General features: G+C 54.8%; 2 protein-coding genes across 2 annotated transcripts in view; one reads left to right on the top strand and one right to left on the bottom strand.

The window, feature by feature from the left end:
- Positions 1 to 7,528: 7,528 nt before the first annotated feature.
- On the top strand, positions 7,529 to 16,349 carry HSD11B2 (hydroxysteroid 11-beta dehydrogenase 2). Its single transcript, XM_066557732.1, has 6 exons — positions 7,529 to 7,699; positions 13,110 to 13,278; positions 13,614 to 13,826; positions 14,085 to 14,270; positions 14,875 to 15,012; positions 15,483 to 16,349. Exons 1-6 carry the CDS (start codon positions 7,529 to 7,531, stop codon positions 15,842 to 15,844), a joined length of 1,239 nt encoding a protein of 412 aa, XP_066413829.1. The 3' UTR covers positions 15,845 to 16,349.
- A 608-nt stretch (positions 16,350 to 16,957) lies between these two features.
- The window catches only part of ATP6V0D1 (ATPase H+ transporting V0 subunit d1), a 34,015-nt gene continuing 31,503 nt past the window's right edge, over positions 16,958 to 19,469 (bottom strand). Inside the window, exons 7-8 of the mRNA XM_066557221.1 lie at positions 18,844 to 18,921; positions 16,958 to 18,316 (exon numbers count right to left, since the gene is read on the bottom strand). Coding sequence (XP_066413318.1) covers positions 18,155 to 18,316; positions 18,844 to 18,921 — 240 coding nt within the window. The 3' untranslated portion in view covers positions 16,958 to 18,154. The remainder of the gene's footprint in view (positions 18,317 to 18,843; positions 18,922 to 19,469) is intronic.

Here is a 19,469-nt window from a genome sequence, read left to right as displayed (position 1 = left end):
CATCCAGAGCTCCATCCAGGGAGCTGCTGGCAACAAGGTCCTCCACTGTGTGGGTATCCTTGAGAAATGCTGCCCAGCTGCTGCCTGCCTCCTCTTTGGGCTGCCTGGTCCAAAGCTTCTCTGTGGTCCTGAGCTCCTTAGAGAATGTGCTATGCTCCCAAGTTTTGCACAGCTCTGGCTTGCTGGCTGAAGCTCTTTAGGATATCTTGGTATATACATGGTTTCTCATTCCTTCCTCCTGGCAGTGGAACTGCAGGATGAGAGCCAGGGTCAGCAGTGCATTGCTGTGAGGCAATGGTCGTGGAGAGATGAGGAGGAAGTGCTGGAGCTGGGGTGGTTTTTGCTCCAGGTGTGCCTGGAAGGTGCTGCTGGCTCTGCATGGATGCAGAGGGGAGGGAAACTTCTGGGCATGACCTTGGCAGTGCTTCCAAGGACAGGAGCCTGCATCCTGGTGGGGATGTCTGTGCTGGGCTTGGAGGTGCTGAAGCTGGAGAAAGGAGTTTGCTTGTTTCCTAGAAAATTAAGGCAAGACCTGGGTCCCCCTTCCAGCTTGAAGGGTTCTGTGGCAGCAGTAGGAAGTGCAGCAAATCCTCTCTGGAGGAGGAAGATCAGAGGAGCAAGGCAGTGGATGAATGAATGATTCAACTGAGTGAAGGTCAAAGCTGCAGCAGGGTAGGGCTGCCTGGGGAGGATGTCTGACAGCCATGCGCTCACAGGTGCCCTGTGGCACACCAGCTCTGGCAGCCCTGGCTCCCTGGCATTGCCTATATAATTAGTGAGTCAGTGACTGGAACAAGGTGTTCTTGCCCCAGTGCGTTGAGGTGGCACCTCTGCAGCTCTGATGTGTTTGCTCTTGGCTGTAAATACTTTGTGGTTTTACAGGTTCGAGGCGCAGCCCGTGGTGCGGGATTGGCGTTTCCGTGCTGCTGCTCTGGCAAGTGCCTGCCAAGGGGCAGATGTGAGGGCTGTTTTGCTGGGGATGGCATCCCTCACTTGAGCATTTGCATAGTAATTAGCCTGATTCTTTTATGGATTAATTCCAGCCAACTAGGTATGGAGTAGCTGCTCGTGTCTCCTGTGGGAGCAGCCTAGAAGGATCAGCTCTGGGAGCAGCCTAGAAGGATCAGCTCGGGGAGAAAGGCAGCCTGACCTTCCTCCTCTTGCCAATGGGAAGCAAAGCCTGGCAGAGAGAGCAGCATAAGCATGGATGGCTGGCAATGCTGGGTCTCACTGAAGGTGTGTGAGGTCAAGGACAGAACTTCTGCCATGCTGTGTGTTGTGCTGGACCTTGCAGATCAACTGAGAAATGGCACAAAGTCCCCTCCTGATGGAGCAGTGCAGGTTTCAGCCTGAAAATCTTTGGGCATCATTTCCTTGTATACCTATCTTGGCCGCTGTCTTAATCCTGCAGCAGGTTCAGTGATGCTTATCTGGGGCAAGTTAAGGTGGCTGCAGTGCTGCTCTATCTCCCAGGTGATGAGTTTCAGCTCTTCCAGCTGCCCACTCTCTCCAGGAACAACCCTGAGTTGAGCTCTGCATGTGAAGCTCCAGCCCCATGTGCTGTTCGGACATCGCTGGCTAAATAAAACTTAATTGTGGCAGGGATTGAAGGAAAACTAACTGTGCAGCTCAGTGGGAAAATAGCAGAGCAGCTGTAGAGCTGCTGCAGAGCAAAGCTGCTGACCCTGTGGTAGCAGCAGGGGCTGGAAAGTTGTGGCGTTTCCCATCTGCTGCAGGTTTGCATTTTGACTGTTGCACGTGGGACTGGGGTTTGGCTGGAGCAGGGATGGGCAGCCACCTGCTGCTAGAGGGGAGTAAGGGATGCTGTGCTTTCCCATGAGGCATCCCCTGGGCTAGCAAAGTGAGTGGTCACTAGTCTCTGCAGTGCTGTGTTTGTCTGGGGCTGTGACCTTGGTGCTTTTGTTCTGCATCCCTATGGTCCAGCTTCTCCAGGAGTCTGGCTCCAGTGGATGCAGCCTGGCTGGGGGCAGAGGGTGAGGAAAGTGTTAATCCTGTATTCCTAGGAGATATAACAGCTGTTTTCAGGGAGGAGGAGAATGCCCTCCTGTGCAGCCAGGGGCTGGGAGAGGTCAGCCCCAGGAGGATGGTGGGGATGAGGAGGGGAGAGGAAATCAGCTGCTTGGCCTGGGCTGGGAGGGAGACAGCAGCTATCTCCATGCCTCCCTTGGTTTGCTGTCCTGGGCCTGCCCTTGCCTTAAAGATGAGCCCACACCTGGCACAGGCTTTAGCCAAACTCAGAAAACCACAAGGTACAAACATACCTGCAGTGTGGGCAGGGCTGGTATGGGCAGCTGCCTGACCAGAGCCTGATCCAGCACAGGGAAGCTGCAAGGCAGCCAATACCTGGCATCCCTCACCACAGGGTGTGACAGGGCACTCCAGGGTGCTGGTGCTGCTGGCTGGCACCTGTGAGCCAGTGGGGGCAGTGGCTCACTGAGAGATGCTGGCTCCAAACACCAAACAGCTGGTTTGTGTGTGCATTCCCCTTCCCAAATGTGAAATGGCACTGCTGGGTGTTCCTAGGGCCACTGGACTCCTCAGAGCTGTGTGAACAAAGAGGAGGAGTATTATATCCCCTACTGCTTCCCACTGGGAATTGATACAAAAAGCAGTCCAGCCTCTGGAGCAGGGCAGGGCTGATGGTCTGCAAGAGCAGTCTTGGAGGGTGGTGATGAGCTGCCATTTCTTGGCCTCTCCAGATTTAGGCTGGCAGTGCATTGTGCAAGACTGGGCTTTGACTGGATCAGTTTAGACATGAACCTACAACATCCTTTGGTTCCTGTGGTCTTAGCAGATGCCTGTGGAATTCAGTGAGTCTATTGAAACCATCCAACTCAACTGGGTGCCTGGAGGTGGTGGAGGGATGGCCAGGAGCATCCCCGGGCTCCACTGAGCAGCTGGAGAAGCCTTTTGCTGTTGTGTAGCTCTGCCATGTGTGACTGTGTGGGGTGGTTCTTTGGACAGTAGCCAATTGCCCGATTTACTGCAGATCCTTGAAAAGCACCAAATGCAAATCAGCCCAGGGAGTCTGCCTGCCTGCAGGGCTTTGCCAGAGCAGAGGAGGACAGGAGTTATGATTTTGGTTCATATGCTTCAGCTTGGATGGAAAGTTGAAAATAGTGAATTGTTGTTCTGTCTATAATGATGGTACCTGAATTAGCTCTCCAATAACATCAAACATCAGGATGGCTGCCTGAGAGAAGCAGTCTGGGTCTCTTGTATCTTTGCTCTTCCTTGGTGCAGCCTGTGAAGGAAGCTAGGAGCACCTGCAGATTGGTCTGTCTTCCAACAAATCATCTCTGTGAGCAAAATTGGTTGTTGGTCAGGCTGCCCAGACCCAAACCTCCCCTGTCCTCCTCTCTTCTTCCTGGCTGCAGGGAAAGTGTGGTTTTCCTGGTGAAGCGTTCTTGTTACAATTGCATGCCCCATTAGCAATCTGAAATGGGTCAGAGCTTCAGATCATGTTCAAGGTTAACAGAGGCTTTGCAACTTGCAGTGCTGCAGTATTTCCCATGGACTCCACAGATGCTAAAGCATCTGCTGGCTGCAGCAGGACTGAGTGATTCAATCCAGATGTTGGGACTCTTGCTTTCTGCCATGAAGGTAAATCCCTTTCTGTGGTAAAAAAAAAGCAGTCTGGACTTTGATGTTGTCTTAGATCTATTTTCCAGCTAAACAAGGTGACTGAGAAATGCCGGGGTCAAGGATTCAGGGCTGGCTCTGGGATGGGCACCTCTGCACCACGGCGTGGCCAGAGCACCTGCAGAGCACACTCAGCCTGTGTTTGGTGCTGAGCCTGCCAGCAGCCTTGCTGTGAGAAATGCTTTGTGCAAAGGTGCTGCAGCTCTCCGTAGGTGACTTTCACTCTGCTTCTGAAGCCAGTGATCCAGCTCAGAGTATCTGGGATCTTTCCCCAGCCTAAGTGCAGGGGGTTGGAACTAGGTGCTCTTTCAGGTCCCTGCCAAACCGAACCATTTTGTGATTCTATAAGTGAAAGTTGAAAATCAGCTTATTCCCTGAAATTGCTCTGATTTTTCCAGAATCTATTAAAAATTAACAGCAGAGGCAGCTGCTGCCTCCAAGCTGAGGGGTGGGACAGGACCAAAATCAAACACCCAAACTCCGGCCCTGGTGTACAAGCAATTCCTGGTATACTTGAAGTTAAAAAAATGCAATATTTAACTCTAGTTGTAGGGTTTGCTGCTGGCTTTTGGGAACAGAGCAGGAAAGCTGTTTTTTCTGCCTCTATCTGCAGGGCTGAAGCTCTCCCCCCGCTTTGTCAGCAGCCCTCCATGGATTTAGGATTCTTCTTTCCCACGTGAGGTTTCTTCAGAAATAGATACCTACCCCTGCTCACCACAGGCATGTGGATAGATACGCTCGGCTTTTTCTCACTTATCTATAAAATAAGCACTTTGGAAGCCTACTAATGACACAGACCTGTTGAGGTGGGAGTTTTTAGCACCGTTAACCAAAAATGATGAGCACAGCTAATTAGGAGGAAAAACGCATTGAGGTTTCATACTGTGGGAGACTGGAGTTGGTAGAGAAACCCAAGCTGGCTTGATTAACCTCGGGGTTATGTGGGGACATGAGAGCAACAAAGCAAAGACTTCCCTGCTGAAATGAGATTGTCAGATGGGAACGGATGCTTTCGGGAGGAGAGAAGTGTAGGCAGTTGCTGCCCTCTAGTCCAATGAGCAGCACATTTTTAATGAGGTCTGGGATTGGGTTACCCACTGTTGAGTCTAGCTCCCCTCAAGCCAGGATCTGGTTACAGAAGAGCCAGTTGCTGCTTTCACTGCTGGGAGCACAGCACAGGGTTGGTGGACTTGCCCAGCCAGGGTTTTGTTTGAGGGGGCTCTTCAAGGTGTTTCCACCAAATCTTTGCCTTCTCCCCACAGTCTTCCTTCAGTGCTGGTCTAAAATTCCAGCTGGAGGGGCTTTTTATTTTTTTTTTTCTGAGGAGGAAAGGCTGCAGGGCTTTTGTACCTCCTCACCTCCTGATGTCCCTCCTGTCATCTCAGATGTGAGGTACTGCTGTGGAGCCTCCAAGGCCAGGTTGGATGGGTCTTGGAGCAATCTGGGCTAGTGGAAGGTGTCCCTGCCCACAGCAGGGGTGCTGGAATTGGATGACCCTATAAGGTCCCTTTCAACCTAACTCTTCTATATTTAGATGGAAAATGCTCAAATTTTCTATGATGAGATGGAAAAACTGCCCTCATGCTGTCAGTATGTTTCTAAAGGTATAGTTTAGGAGCTCTTATTTTTAATCACCCCAGGATGTGCCTGTTACCTCCTTTCCTGCTCCCCTTAGTGGCTGTGGTATATCCACCATCTCCCATTCTTCTGTCTCAACTTGTATGTGTAATGTATCACTTCTGCTTCCTTCTCCCCTGGAGAGCTGCCAGCCCCTGAGCTTTATCAGCTTCTCCCTCGGGAGCTGGCTTCCCTGTCACACATGGCGCTGTCCTGGGATTTGCTGGCTCTAAGGCTGTAATCTTGAAAAGCAGTTTTTGGCTTTACAGGCTTTGCGGCAGCACTTCCTCTTGTTGGGTGGCTGACCCTACGGAGCCAGATGGTGAGTGACTCCCAGGCAGGCTGGGAACAGAGAGAAGGGATGGGCTGGAAAGCTCAGGTACCTGCCCTGATGTCTTCTGTGCCAGCTCTGAAAGTCTGGCCTCTCAGAATCATAGAAGCTCTGAATGGTTTGGATTGGAATAAACTTTAAAGACCATCTTGTTCCAACCCCCCTGCCATGGGCAGGGACACCTTCCACTAGACCAGGTTGCTCCAAGCCACATCCCACCTTGCCTTGAACATTTTCAGGGATGGGGCAGCTGCAGCTTCTCTGGGTTACAAGGGCCTCATCCTGTTATGAGTAACCCACTGTGACCAGTATTTGTTCCTCTCTAGGGTCCTGGTTACCAGGTGGGGATAAGCTCCAACCTGGGGTGTGCAGCCATCCCAGGATGAGTTCTGCCCCCTCTTTCAGCTGTTGTGTTGGGCTCTGCCTAAGCTGAAGGGCACGTGTGGGTGCTGCCCTGGCATTGCCTGGGTCAGCACAACTATGTCCAAGCACATCAACCTGGAGGGCCACCTTGATGTATTTTGGGGAAAATGCACCAAAGTAGCCTTATGATACTGAAACTCTTACTCTGAAGAGCTGGTGAGAGCTACAGGTGAAGAGTAAGGAGGGGACAACTTGAGCTGTGTATGGAAAGGGCAGGTGGGTTGAGGATGTCATGAGGCACATCTCTGAGCCTGGGGGCTTAAACAGCTCAGTGTATTTCAAAAGCTGTCTTGGCAGAAGCTCAGTTGGTGTTTGCTCAAGTGTTTTGCTCTGTTTCTAAAAAAAAAAAAAAGTCCCCCGCTTCACATGGATCTGGAAGCTGCAAATGAAAATAGTTGGTGCAGCTGTAGAGACCATCATGATGTGGGAATGGGCAGGGCTTGCACCACTTCTGCTTGCTTGGGATTGTGACATGAGGTGGGAGTTTACTCTTGTGACAAGGAGAGTGATGAGCTGGCACCCTACAAGCAAAGAAATATCTCATCAGCAAAATACCCCTAAATATTACCCCTAGTGCTCCATTAAAACTGCTGTAGCCTTATTGGGGTGCTGCAAACTCTGAGATGATTAACATGGTGATCCCCTGGGCTTGCTCTGACCTGTTGCTTTGGTCAGCATTGTCCCAGCATGGCTTTGTCCCTGCTGGCATCACTTGTGACTTGCCCACAGTACTGTCTGGGTGGCACATCAAAGCTCTCCCACGGCTGACCTGTCCCACCACATCGTTAGAGGTTCTCCTGGTCATGCCATGGCTGTGGTGCTTTGCTGTCCTGGCTAAAATCACCTTCCCTGAGATGTCCCTGGGTGGTGATGGCTCATGGTGGTCCATGTAGAAGAGCTGTTCTTCCCTTCAGCTGCCTGTGGATGGATTAGCCCTGCCTGTAGCAGACCTTAGGCATGACCTGATGCCTCTCTTTGCTTGTTAGCACACAAGAGGGATGGATATGGGGCTCGGCTGCTGGTTCTCCGGCCTGCTGGGACTCCTGGAGAGACCTTTTGCAGACTAGAGGTGCCCACCAGCAGGTGCCCCAGCCACCACCTTATTCCCCAGGAGCATCTTCAGACATTCCAGACATAGCCAGTGGAGCTTTCTGGCTTCCCAGCCTGTTTCCTACCCAGCCCCTCTCTCTCTCAAAAAGCCCAGGTGGATGTGTCACCAGTGCCAGCTTGCCATTGGCGCTGATCTTGAGTGGCACTTGATCTTGAGTGATCTGGTCAAGTTGTCTCCGGGTGTCCTTCCCAGCGACAGCTCTTCCTGATGGAAGAGCTTTGTCCCGAGAGCCATCAGCTCTTCCTGATGGCTTTCGAGGCTTTGTCAGCTCCATGTTCCCAGTTCACCGTGTTCCCTTTGAGGGTGATTATTAACCCAGCTATCACCATAGCTCTTCACAACTTCCTCTTGGAGGGCCATCCATCTATCCCAGATTAGCTCTCATGTACAGCCTGTGCCAGGTGAAGTCTGTGCTGCTGACTTCTCTCGTGTATCGCTGCCTGCTGCAAGATGAAATTCTTGACTGTGAGAATCTCACTGCTCCCTTTGGGGAGAGGATCTCCCCTCGCTGGAGACAGCAGCTGCCGGAAGATGCCATCCAGCCCCGGTGTGCGGTGAGCAGCTGCTTCTAGGAAATTCCTGTGCTCTCTTTCTGCGAAGTGTCACAGCGAAGCTGGAGGTGGCACTTCCTCCCCCCACCCCCGTCAGCTTGTGAGCCCAGGGTCACTGCTCACCGCAGCAGCGTCACTGCCATGCCAGGGCTGGGTTAATTCCGGGGTCCCAGCCTCTCTGAGCATCCCCCCAGGCACTGGCCTTGCATTGCAGGGGGTGGCTGGGCTCATTCCTGTTCTGCTGTCCCAGGGCACGAACAAGCTCCTGCGTTCATTAGCCCCACTGGCGGCAAGCAGCATCTGCTGCTCACAGCTTTGGTGGGGGAGAAGGCGGCTGGATGGCTTTTAGTGACAGCGATGGGGAGGGCTGCGGCCCCTGACACTTTTCTTATTGCCCAGCTGCTTTTGTGCAATCAGTCCCCAATATGGATGCACCAGTAAAGCTCCTGAGAAATGGTCTTTAATCCAGAAGCTGTGGGTGCGTTCACACTGGCCTGGGGGCTCCACGTCATCTCTGTCTGGTTGTGGTTGTTGTCTAGGCAGAAAATCAGATTTCCCCCTTCTCTTTAAGTGGGATATAACTTCCCGGGTGGAGGTGATGACTGTGAGGCCCCAGGAATACTTGGCTAATCCATTGTAATTCACACCATCTGGCTATTGTCCCCAGCGTGGAGGGGTAGGTCACCCATGCACCCCCTGCCATGGGCATTCTGAGCTCTGCCTTCTGTCACGAGTCTCCCTGTGGGGCTGAGGGTTTGTCTGACCCCTGCTCTGACCCACAGGACCTGTTGGAGGGATGTGTCTATCCTGGGCTGTGGGAGCCATCAGCAATCTCCCTCGAGCTGCCTGTGCCGACTGTGTCATGCAGGGGGGTGGTCCTAGGGGAGCAGGGGCACTGTGTGCCTGCCTTGGCTCAGGTCCTGCTCAGGAAGGAGGCTGAGGCTTTGCAGGGATGCACAGCCAGCCTGCTTGAGTGGGGGGTTCCTGCAATATCCACTCACTAGGGATTTGGGGATGGGATTTGGGTCATCCCTAAAGGTATCTTCTGGCTTAAATTTAATTTAATTAGGCTTGTGGCTTCCTGAACCCCAGTGCTGAGGACCAGCAGCAGCATTACCAGGCCTGCTACCACCCCAGCCCTGTCTGCCTGTGCTTGGGCATGAGGGCTGCTCCCACAGGGAACGGGGACATGGCATGCCATGCAAGCCAGTGGCTGGGGTGGTGTTTCCTGTGAACAGTGATGACACTGGATGGGTTGGGGGCTGTGGGTGCCCCTTCCCAGCCCCACTCCCACAGAATTACCTTGGGTGTGGGCAGATGGTGGCTGATGCCTGGCTGGGGAGGACAGGGCTGGTGCATGGCTGTGGTGGCCCAGCTGCTGTGGGGACAGGTGCTCCTGCCTTCCCCTCCCTATCCTGTGCCCTGCCAAGAATTTGTTCCTTCACAGCTCCCCATTGCCCAGGGCTGACATCACCCCTTTATCACTCCTTGCTCCAATTGTGTGCAGCATCTGGAAGGTGTTGGCCACTGGGCCTTGTCCTGCCCACACAGGATTTTGCTGGGCATTTTATCATGCCTGGACCTGCACTGTGCAAAGATCCCCTCCTTGAGCTCCTCTGGGAGACTGCCATCCCCTCTGATGGCACCATCCCCAGCTTGTCCTGTGCTTCTGCATCCATGATGTTCCCACGCTCCCAGGATGGAGCTGAGACAAACAACTGAGTTGGGATCAGTGCCTGCTCAGGCACCCAGGTGAGCCTCCCTGAGTGCTGCTAAATCCCATACTGTGCCCAGAGAAGCTGGATCCATGATGGCAGTGAATCCTGTCAGAGCCAGAAGGCCACATTTAGCTTGGCATCCCAGGCAGGGTCTGAGCTTGAGCCCATGGAAACAAGTGGTGCAGCATGTTAATCCATTCGGCCTTGGTGCCCTGTTGATGGTGTCCTTGAGCCTGGTGACAGCTCTACCTTGGCAAGGCCTCTTGGACAGGGTGGTGGGACACACAGCCCTAAAGCTCTTTGGGGAGGGGGGACTGGTGTCCTGGGATTTGAGGAGCAGCAGGGGGCACCCAGGCAAGGGCCTGCAGAGCTGATGGGGGTGGAGGGGGGTGATGTCCTTCTGAGTGCCCAACTCAGCTGGCAAGCTCCCAGTTGGTGGAAGATGGAGCATCCTCAAGGGGTGCTTCCAGCTGCCTTGCTGCCAGGTGCCTGGAGCACTGCCCCTAGGGCTGCTGACTGACCACGCTGCTAGGGTGACCGTGGGGGAGCTGGTCCATCACAAGGGTGCTCAGCCCTGGGGCAACCTCTCTTCAGCTTCCACACCAGGGTCCTCAGCTGGGGTGGCTGAGGAGGGACCAGATCCAGGGAGCTGTCACTGTACCCAACAGGCTCTGGGCAGTTTTGCAGGCACATGGGAATTCTTTAGCCAAGCTGTGGTTCTCACTGCTTAAGTTTTCGTTGGTCCTCACCTGTTGTGCATGGTTCAGTATACAGAGGTCATAAGGACACACAGCTTCTGGTTCAGAGATGAGGGTGCTCAGTTTATGGCTCAGGGATGAGGCTGAGGATGTACACAGCTCATGGCTAGGGGTTGAAGAAGCTTGGCTTGTAACTCAGGGCTTAAGATGCCCAGCTTGCAATTCCAAAGCTCCAGAATGAGACTGCACAGTTCATGGCTCATGGAAGGGGACTCTCAGCTCACAGTTTGGGAAGGGAAGTCATTCCTAGGTTGTGTTGGGGTGAGCACTGCAGACCTGTGCTGCCAGCCCTCCATCATGTACCGTGCCAGCAGTGGGGGCAGGGGCAGGCAGGTGGTTGTGGTTCAGCAGCTCCCAGGTCACAGCTGTGTTACTGACCCTCTCTGCTCCAATCAGAAAACTGTGGCACTAATTTTGAGCATGTCTGTGTATGGTGGCCTTGGTGCTGGTGCAGGAGAGCAGGGTGAATACCTGAGACAGCAAAATGTCAGAGCGTGCCATGCCTGACTCACCTGAAAGAAATGTGTCCGCACCAAACAGGGACTGCAGCTCCAGCCGGCTCCTGGAGCGAGGAAGCAGCGGTGCAGGCTGGCTGGGAGCTGCCCAGCTGGCACAGCTCAGCCCCGGCGGTGGCTCTGCTGTCACCGTGAGGAGCAGCTCTGGACAATGGATGCAAGATGCTGCGGTGTCAGTCCTCTTTCCCTCTCCGAGTGGGTGGGAGGCCACCCCTTATGATGATGCCGGAGGCCAAACCTTTTTGCTTGCTCAAGATAAGTAAAATTGGGGCTTGTCATGCCAAAATTCTAGTGGAGGCGTGCATCTCTCACTCTTTGGGAAGTCGCTGAAGTGGCTGGAGCTTTCGTAAAGTTCTCAGGAATTGCTGCTGACCTACTGCTCTGGAAAACGTCCGGCCGGCCCCTGGTGCAGGAGTTTGTCCCGGCTTGCTGAGCCTGTGGAGGGCTGCTGGATTTTGCAACCTGGACTCAAGTTTAGCTCTGCTCCTGCTGCAGCAAAAGCCTCTGTCTGCTGACCCAGGGTCCATGGGGATGCGATGCAGGGACTTCCAGGTACCTGCTCTCCTCTGCTGTGCTCCCAGTGCTGGGCTCCTGCGCTTGATCTGACCACGTCCCTCCCTCCAGCAGGACTGTGAAACCAGCTGGCAAGCTGGGAGCTGGGGCGGGGGGAACTGGCGCCGGCATCTCCTCGTGATGCAGCATCCTGGGAGGGCAGTGAGCCCAGCACCAGCCTTGTGGGGCTGCACAGACTGCACGGCTCCAGCGCTCCCGGCGGGGCCGGGCCAGCGGCAATGGCTCCTGTGCCAGCTCCGGCGTGGCCAGCAGCTCATGTGCTGGTGGCCACAGGGAGTGAACATGGCCCTGGGAAAGCTGCCATGCTTTGGGGCCACGTGTTATGGGCCCAGGGGGTTCATTGTCCCTCCCTGCACTCTTGGCCATGCCTGAGCACAGTGGATGGGAAGCTGAGCAGCAGCGGAGACCTTAAATAACACCAGAGCATCCTCACCCTTCTGGCCTTGGGCCTCCCGCCAGCCTCCCAGGAGTTTTTTTATTTGGTATGTGTGTGAATAAATTAGAACTTCCGAAACAAACCCTCTGACTGCCCTGCTCCTCTAAGGCAAAACAAACCCTGCCTGACTTGGACAGCATGTGGCTGTGTTTGCTACCTCCTTGCCAGACTTGCCCATAAGAAGCCAGCAAACCTGGCTCTCAGTTTTTTGGGATGTTTCCCGGGGTTTTGAGAGTTACGTGGTGATAGGAAGCTTCATGTTTGGACTGGACGCTTTTCTTGCCAGCTGCATGGGAGCAGTGCAGGTAACCCTCCTGTCAGCTGCGTCATGGTGAGGCTGTGGCCAGGAGCACTTTTATTTTTAAACCTTATCTTTATTGCAGTTTTCTCCTGCACTGCTTGAAAGGTGAAATGCACCTTATCTGTTTGTCTGCTGGCAGTATGCACTGCTCCTAGGGAGGGGAGAGGTGGATGTGCTGTACCTTCAGCATGCCCTGCGGACCAGGGTTCTGGGGGTGATGCTGGGGCAATGCCAGGGATAATGCTGGGGTGATGCTGAGCCAACCTGGCACACATCCATGATGAATGTGCGGTGTTGTGTGGGAAAGGGAGGTCCCTGCAGTCCCTTCCTGCCAACTGAGCACCTCTGGGCTGTGTTATCACTCTGGCCTCTGGCCAGGGGTTTAATTACAGGTTTCTGACGCAGCAACAGAGTAAAACTGAACTGGGAACTGGGACAGACACTGAACTGATGCTTAGCTGGCACCCCAAGAGCTGTGCCTGATCCCAGCCTGGGGGTGTGGAAGAGTGAGGCATCCAGTCCATGTGCCAAAGGCTGGTGGAGGGCTGCTGAATCTCGTGAGGTAACAGTCCCCAGGGCCACTGTTGTGTCCACCCCTGTGTCCACCCCGGGGTGGCTCCAGGTGCCACACAGGGTCGGTTTTCAGGATGTCCTCATGAGCACCCAAAGGTGCAGGGCAGGAGGGTACAGGGCCACGGGGCTGCCCCTGCAGTGCTCCCCTGTTAATGGTTAATGTGACTGGGCAGCGGTTGTGGCACAGACTCCCCAAGCTATCAGTGCTGCCATCGGCCCCGGGAACAACCTGTACCTTGCTGCCGCTGTTTGTTTGCATCCTGGCCGCTCCACCCTGGCCACTGGCCTTGTCACCGCTCTGCAACAGCCAGCTCCCGCCCGGGCTGTCTCCCAGCCACCCCGATGGTGGCTTTGCAGGTGATAGTGTCACCTGTGGTGCCTCTGTTTGAACAGTGATGGAGGATGTGAGGCTGGGACCGGGCATGGAGCACCAGTACTCTCCCGAGTGGTCCATCCCGTTTGGATGCTCCCTTGAAGGATGCAGGAGCAGACCAGAATCCGTTTTTTCCCTCACCATTTTTAATCCCCTCATGCCCCAGCCAGGTGAAGAGGTTCTCTGCCTTTTGATCACTTTCTGGGAGGCGAAAGGCATTCGGCAAAAGTCTCCCACGGAGCCTGATGCCAGCTATGAATGGTGCTTGATGGAGCTTTTAGAGGCTATTTTGAGGGCTGATGGCCCCTCATCGCTGCAGGGCTCTGGCCTGTTCGGTGGGTGCGTTGCTGGTGCCTGTGGGTTTGCCTGCAGCTCCGGGACGATGGGGCTGCAGATAAAGGGAGTGTTTTCTTCTCCTGCAAGGGAGAGAAAACAACAGCTCCATGACCTGCAAATGCCCCAGGGCAAGGTCACATCCTGGTGAGTCAGGAGCTACAGCAGGGTGCGGAGCCAAGGTGGTGCTCAGGCAAGGGAAACTGATGCTCGGGTGGATGTTTGGTTCCTGGGGTTGGTTCCTAGTGATGGAGAGGCAGAGCTAGGGGATCTTTAGGGGCTGGAGGCAGACAGTGGCTGTCACTGGCCACTGCAAGGCTCTTCCCATCTCTTTCAGGATGTGACTCGGGCTTTGGGCAGGCAACAGCCAGGCACTTGGACATCATGGGCTTTCGGGTGTTTGCCAGCGTGCTGGACCTGCAGAGTCCTGGTGCCCAGGAGCTGCGCCAGAGCTGCTCATCGAGGCTGACGCTGCTGCAGATGGACCTGACCAAGACAGAGGACATCCAGCGCGTCCTGCAGCATATCCAGGCCCACACCAACAGCACAGGTAGGAGCTGCCTTTGGCAACCTCACAGGACCCCACAGAACTCCCTGGGATCTCAGCCTGCAGCCAGCATGGCAGCGGCACCCTCCATCTGTCTCCACGGGGGCTGCGTCCCTGTGCCAACAGCCTTTGCCAAGCTCTCTTGTCCTGGGGCATCCTACAATTCCCTTGCAGGACCCCCATCAGCCTGGGGAGCAGCTGGAAATCCTGGGGTGGGGCTTCCCCATTCAGGTCACCTCTTCAAGCATCCCATTCCCACAGGACTCTGGGGCCTGGTGAACAACGCTGGGTTCAATGACACCATCGCCGACGCTGAGCTCTCGCCGCTGGGCAAGTTCCGCACCTGCATGGAGGTGAACTTCTTTGGCTCCCTGGAGCTCACCAAGGGGCTGCTGCCCCTGCTCCGCTCTGCTGGTGGCCGCATTGTCACCGTGAGCAGCCCTGCAGGTGAGCAGCCTCCCTCCAGCGTGGCACCCCTGGCACCCTCAGCCCAGGCATGGCTTGAGCATCCCCATGGTGTGGTGCAATTTCCAACCCCCAGGCACTCCAACCTTCTCAGCCAACCGGCTCCAGGAACTGTAGAATGAGCTGGCAGCACTGCTGAGCCCCACAGCAGCTACTAAGACATGAGGAGACATGGGGGCTGGGGACAGGCAGCCTGGTCACAGGCAGCATGGGCAACCTAAGCCCAGCTGCCATGTGTCTCCATTGGGGACGACAGCCCCAGCCAGGGTGGGAAAATCAACTTCCTTTCCCCTGCCCTTTTTTTTGCCCATTAAAACACTCTAATCCTCCACTGGGGATGACAATCCCAAGCTTTAGCTGGACAGGGAGCAAAATCAATTTCCTCTTCACTCACCACTGTTTTTTGCCCCCATTAAAACATTAATTTGAATTTGAATAATTTCAGTTGTTTTCTTAGCAAAACAAACCCCAAGCCATTTCCTTAAGCAGGGCCCAGGAACACAGCCCTACACAAGCCCTGCCCTTCCCCCCCCTCCCCTCTGTCCCTGCTGGAGCACTGGCTCACTCATTCTTTCACTCCTGCCAGGTGACATGCCCTTCCCCTGCCTGGCAGCCTATGGGGCCTCGAAGGCAGCCCTCAGCCTGGTCATGGACACCTTCCGCAGTGAGCTCCAGCCCTGGGGCATCAAAGTCAGCCTCATCCTGCCTGGATACTACAAAACAGGTAAGAGGGTCAGTGCCTGCTCCTGTCTGTGCCTGTGGGCAAGGGACAGGTATCCCAGGGAGGCAGAAGATGGAGAAATGGGATGAGCAGTTGGTGGTGCAACCATGCAGCTTCTGAGTATCTCCAGCCATACGGGGACAGTGGCTATCCTGTGGCCGTTGGGCTCTGATGGACTAGAAACAGCATCAAGTCCTGCCAGCAGACCCCATACCACTAGGACTGGTCAAAGCAGCTCAGTCACGTTTATGACAGCGGCATCCCCACTGCAGGCAGGGTCCAAGACCCCTGGTCCAGTCTCAGGCTAGCAAGAGCCACTATGGTGCTACTACTGTCCCTCTCTCATGGCAATCTTTGCCAGGGTCTCAGCTGGACCTTCCTGTGAGGCTGGAAGGTGACTGGGGCTGCTGGCACCCATGGCAAGGGGCCTGGAGTGGGGGGCCCACAAGCTCACGGGGACTGTTTCCTTGCAGGGACGACGTGTGACCCTGCCTTCTGGAACCTGCATAAGCAGCAGCTGTTGGCCAGCCTGCCCCAGGAGCTGCTGCAGGCCTATGGCGAGGACTATGTGGAGGAGATCAACCAGCAGTTCATCCAGTTCATGAAGGTGGCAGTGGAGGACCTCAGCGCAGTGGTGAACAGCATCACAGAGGGGCTTCTGGCTGCCAACCCAGCCGTGCGCTACTACCCAGGGCAGGGCCTTGGGATCATGTATTTCATACACCGCTACCTGCCCTACTTTGTCCGAGACTTGTTCTTGAAAGGATTCTTCATCAACCCCAAGCTGCCCCGAGCCCTGCGGCGAGAGCACCACAAGGATGTGAAGAAGGCCTGACCTGGGCCTGCCCAGGGCCTTCTCCCGGGCTCTCCAGGCACACCGGCCCCTGAGCGCGTGCAGAGCCAAAGGCACCGCCCTCCTGCACCGTGGGGGAACAATCAGCATTAGACGTTAAAAACCAAATTTCTTTCCAAAATCAGGTAGATCTATTTTCTATTGTGCAAGAATCAACGTTTTCTAGAGACCTTGGTTTTGTATTTTTTCTAACCATGTACCGTCCAAGAGGCCCATCCCTGCCTGACTCAGCAGCTCTGCAGCACAGGCTGGGATGTACCTCCTCAGCTACCCACCACCTTCCTTACTGCTCTCAGAGCTGTTTGTCTCCATCCCCTCTTGGCTGGGTCAGGGCTGGGACCCTGTGGCCGCTGCCTCCCTGCCACTCATTACACACTCCACACGCTCCTGATCAGTGCAGGGGCCAAGACCAGGCTGCCAGTGCTGCAGAGCTCTTCATGAGATGAACTATGTGATTGTCACTTTTTAAATAAATCCATTCTTGATATTCCAGCAGGCTCTGGCTGTCTCCTTCCACAGTGCAGTGCTGCAATGCTGCTCAGGGATGCCCAGCCTGTGGGCAGAGCTAAGCTGGGTCATGACTGGCCCCGTGCCGAGCACTGTGGCAGGAGCCTCACATGCAGCAGCAGGTGCCACAGGTACTCCCAGAAAAGGGCTCAGCCTGCCAGGAGGGATTTGTGCCCACTCCCTGCCCTTCCCCAGCCCTATGCCAAAAGCTTTCTTTTGCTTTGCTCCGACTCTGTGGCCCTGCTGGGGCAAGGATGGCAGCGGTGACAGTGCCCCATGTGGACAGCCCCAGGCACCAGGGAAAACCATGCAGCTCCCTAACCTTATGGACCATTCCCATATGGCTGCAGCTCTTAGCTCAGCAGCCAGCTGGACCCACAGACCAGGCACTGTCCTGGCTTGGGCTGGAGGGAGTACTCTGTGCCTCATGGGGTGGTACCACAACGATGCCTGTGGTACAAACAAGTGTCCCAACTCACACAGGAACCACATCAGGCTCCACTACCACAACTACCAGATTCCCTGTGACTGATGGAGGCTCCACCTGGGGCTGTGGGAGCAGGTGCCCAAGTAAGCAGGAGAGCACAGTGCAGTAGGCAGATATTTATTGGTGTAGAGAGGATGGGATCACAGGAAAACAAGCTGCAGAGGTGACCACAGCACAAGCCGGGACAGAGCCACTCTCCATTGATCCTTCCTCCCAGCAGCATCCAGCATGTTTCCCTTCAGCAAGGCTTGTCTGCTGCCATTGCACATCTCCCAGAACTCAAGTGCAAGTAGGAGCTAGCCAGAACAGAGCAGCAAAGAGCAGGGCTGCCACACCATGCCCAGGGCTTGGCTCCCACCCTAGACCACAGATAGGCAGGGCCTGGGACATCCCTGCCCCCACCAGGGTGACTAAGGCTGCTCTGTCCCCTGGCCAGCTGTGCCATACAGCTCCATGGTTGTGCCAATCCACCCTCTGCAGGGGAGAAGCCTGGATGTCTACCCTGGAGGGGTGCAGGGGTCCACCACCATCTGCAGAGCCCAGAGGAGCCCCAGCTCTTGCATGGTTGTGTCAGTAAACTGCAAGCTGTGGGTCTTCACAGCTCTGAAGAAGGAGCTCAGCCAGCTTATGGAGCCCTGTCCAGGGCAGCAGGGAGACTGATGAGAGCTTTTTCTGCAGACACAGAGAGGCTGCATGAGTGCAAATACTGCCAGAGTGGGAGGACTGTGCTCCACAAGCACTCTGGCTCTGCCCTCACATTCCCACAGGCTCCATTCCAGTCCTGGCCAGGGTTGCTTGGTCTCTCCCAGGTCAGGGTTCACTACAAGGGGATGAAGGGATTGCACAGCAGCATGGGCTACGCTACAAACCACAGTCTAACTACATCTCACAGAAACAACACTGAGTAGGAGATGTGCAGAGCACTGACAGAGGGCCCCCCCAGCAATAGCAGACCTGACCCATTCCTCTGCAGCAGTGGAATTCTCTAAGGCAGCCCCCTGCAGCTCTATGAGCATAAGCACACACAGCAATTAGTACAGGAACACTGTGACTACTGCATACACAACAGGAGACCCTCCTGCTGCACAGGGCTAAGCCCGGACCACTGGTCCCTCTGGACATCTCACAGCACACACAACTCCAACTTTTGAATAATTTAACTAGCAACTGTACAGTTTCCTCATTTGATCCAGTTCCGCAGATGGGACATCCCTGGAGTCTGGGCATGGGACAATTCAGGGAGTTAGGGGTCTGTCCAGACTCCAGGGGTGGGAGGGTTGGACAGGAGCAGAGCAGAGTTAGAAGATGGGAATGTAGTTGTCGATCTTGGTCCTGTGCCGCTGGGCAATGCACTCTGCGATCCACACAATGTTGCGGCACTCCTGCTCCTTCAGCTTCACGAAGGCATAGAAGACTCCAAAGTGGAATTGGTTGAGGAAGGCCAGCTTGTTCAGCTTTACCTGGGGAAAGCCCAGAGGAGGACATGTCATTTGTTCACTTCAGATAGGAGGAGTTGGTCAAGGCAAGCATGGAGCTGCTTGGAAGGACCCATGACTTCCCAGCAGGCTGGAAGGCTCTGCACAGGTATCCTGCTCTGCATCTCTCTAGGTCCCTGGGACAGCTCTAACCTATAGCACATGGCTCAGGACAGACTCTGACATTTGAAGGGGGAAATATTTATAACTCAGGTACCATAAAAGTCCTTCTTCTCCATGTAATTACACTCTGGTTTTGCTGTTGATGAACCAAATATCCATTAGCAGCCCCAAACATGCCTCCTCACAATGCTGGAATCTGTCTGGCTTAGACAACAGGCCAAGCACTATGCCAGGCCGCCATTCTCATGCAGGAGCAGAGGGCAAGCATGCCTCTCCTTCCCCCAAATCCTGTTAATCCACAGCACTGCTGACAGGGCAGTAGACCAGCTTCCTAACACCTGGAGCTTTGCAAATGGCACATGTCAAAAAGCATTTCAGGGCTCACTCACCTCGTGCTCAAAGAACCTGTCTTCAAGGGTTTTGTCTCCAGGGTTGCTGCCAGCCCCTTCAAATAGCAGCTTGTACTCCTGCAGGAAAGCATTACATGAGGATATACCCTGTACCCAAGCTCAGTAGCACCTGAGGGCCTCCTGTGTCACAGATACTCCAGCCACCCTGTCAAGTCAGAGGACAGAGAAACCAAGAGTCCTGCCCCTTCTCCAAAATGTGCAGTTCTCAAAGGCGTATCATTGCTTCAAGCCACAGGAAAAGGGGCATCAGGTACAGACTCCCTCCACATACAGACTGGAGTGCTTGGGCCAGACCCCTGTGCCCACACACACAGGCTGTTCAGTAAAGGGACACTGAGGTCTTTGACTCCAAACAGGTCCACAGCCATGCCCAAAGTGGCTTGAACATAGACAAATCCAAACATGTCCTCCCAGGTCTGCAGCTCACCTTCAACTGAGCCAGAGCTCAAGGCTGGAAGTGGGGCAACACCACTTCTCACTGAAGATACATTTCCATCCCAAATCAGGCAAGGAGAGCCTGTCACTGCTTCCACATCAGCACTTTAAGGGTTTGGTGGTAAAGGCAGTCCCCACACCCTTGGACAGGGAACATTGTCTCCCAGTGA

Source organism: Molothrus aeneus, chromosome 11, assembly GCF_037042795.1.
Source record: "Molothrus aeneus isolate 106 chromosome 11, BPBGC_Maene_1.0, whole genome shotgun sequence".
Taxonomy (NCBI): domain Eukaryota; kingdom Metazoa; phylum Chordata; class Aves; order Passeriformes; family Icteridae; genus Molothrus; species Molothrus aeneus.
The sequence above is the reverse complement of the archived record's forward strand: the minus strand, read 5'-3'. Positions and strand labels throughout refer to the sequence as shown.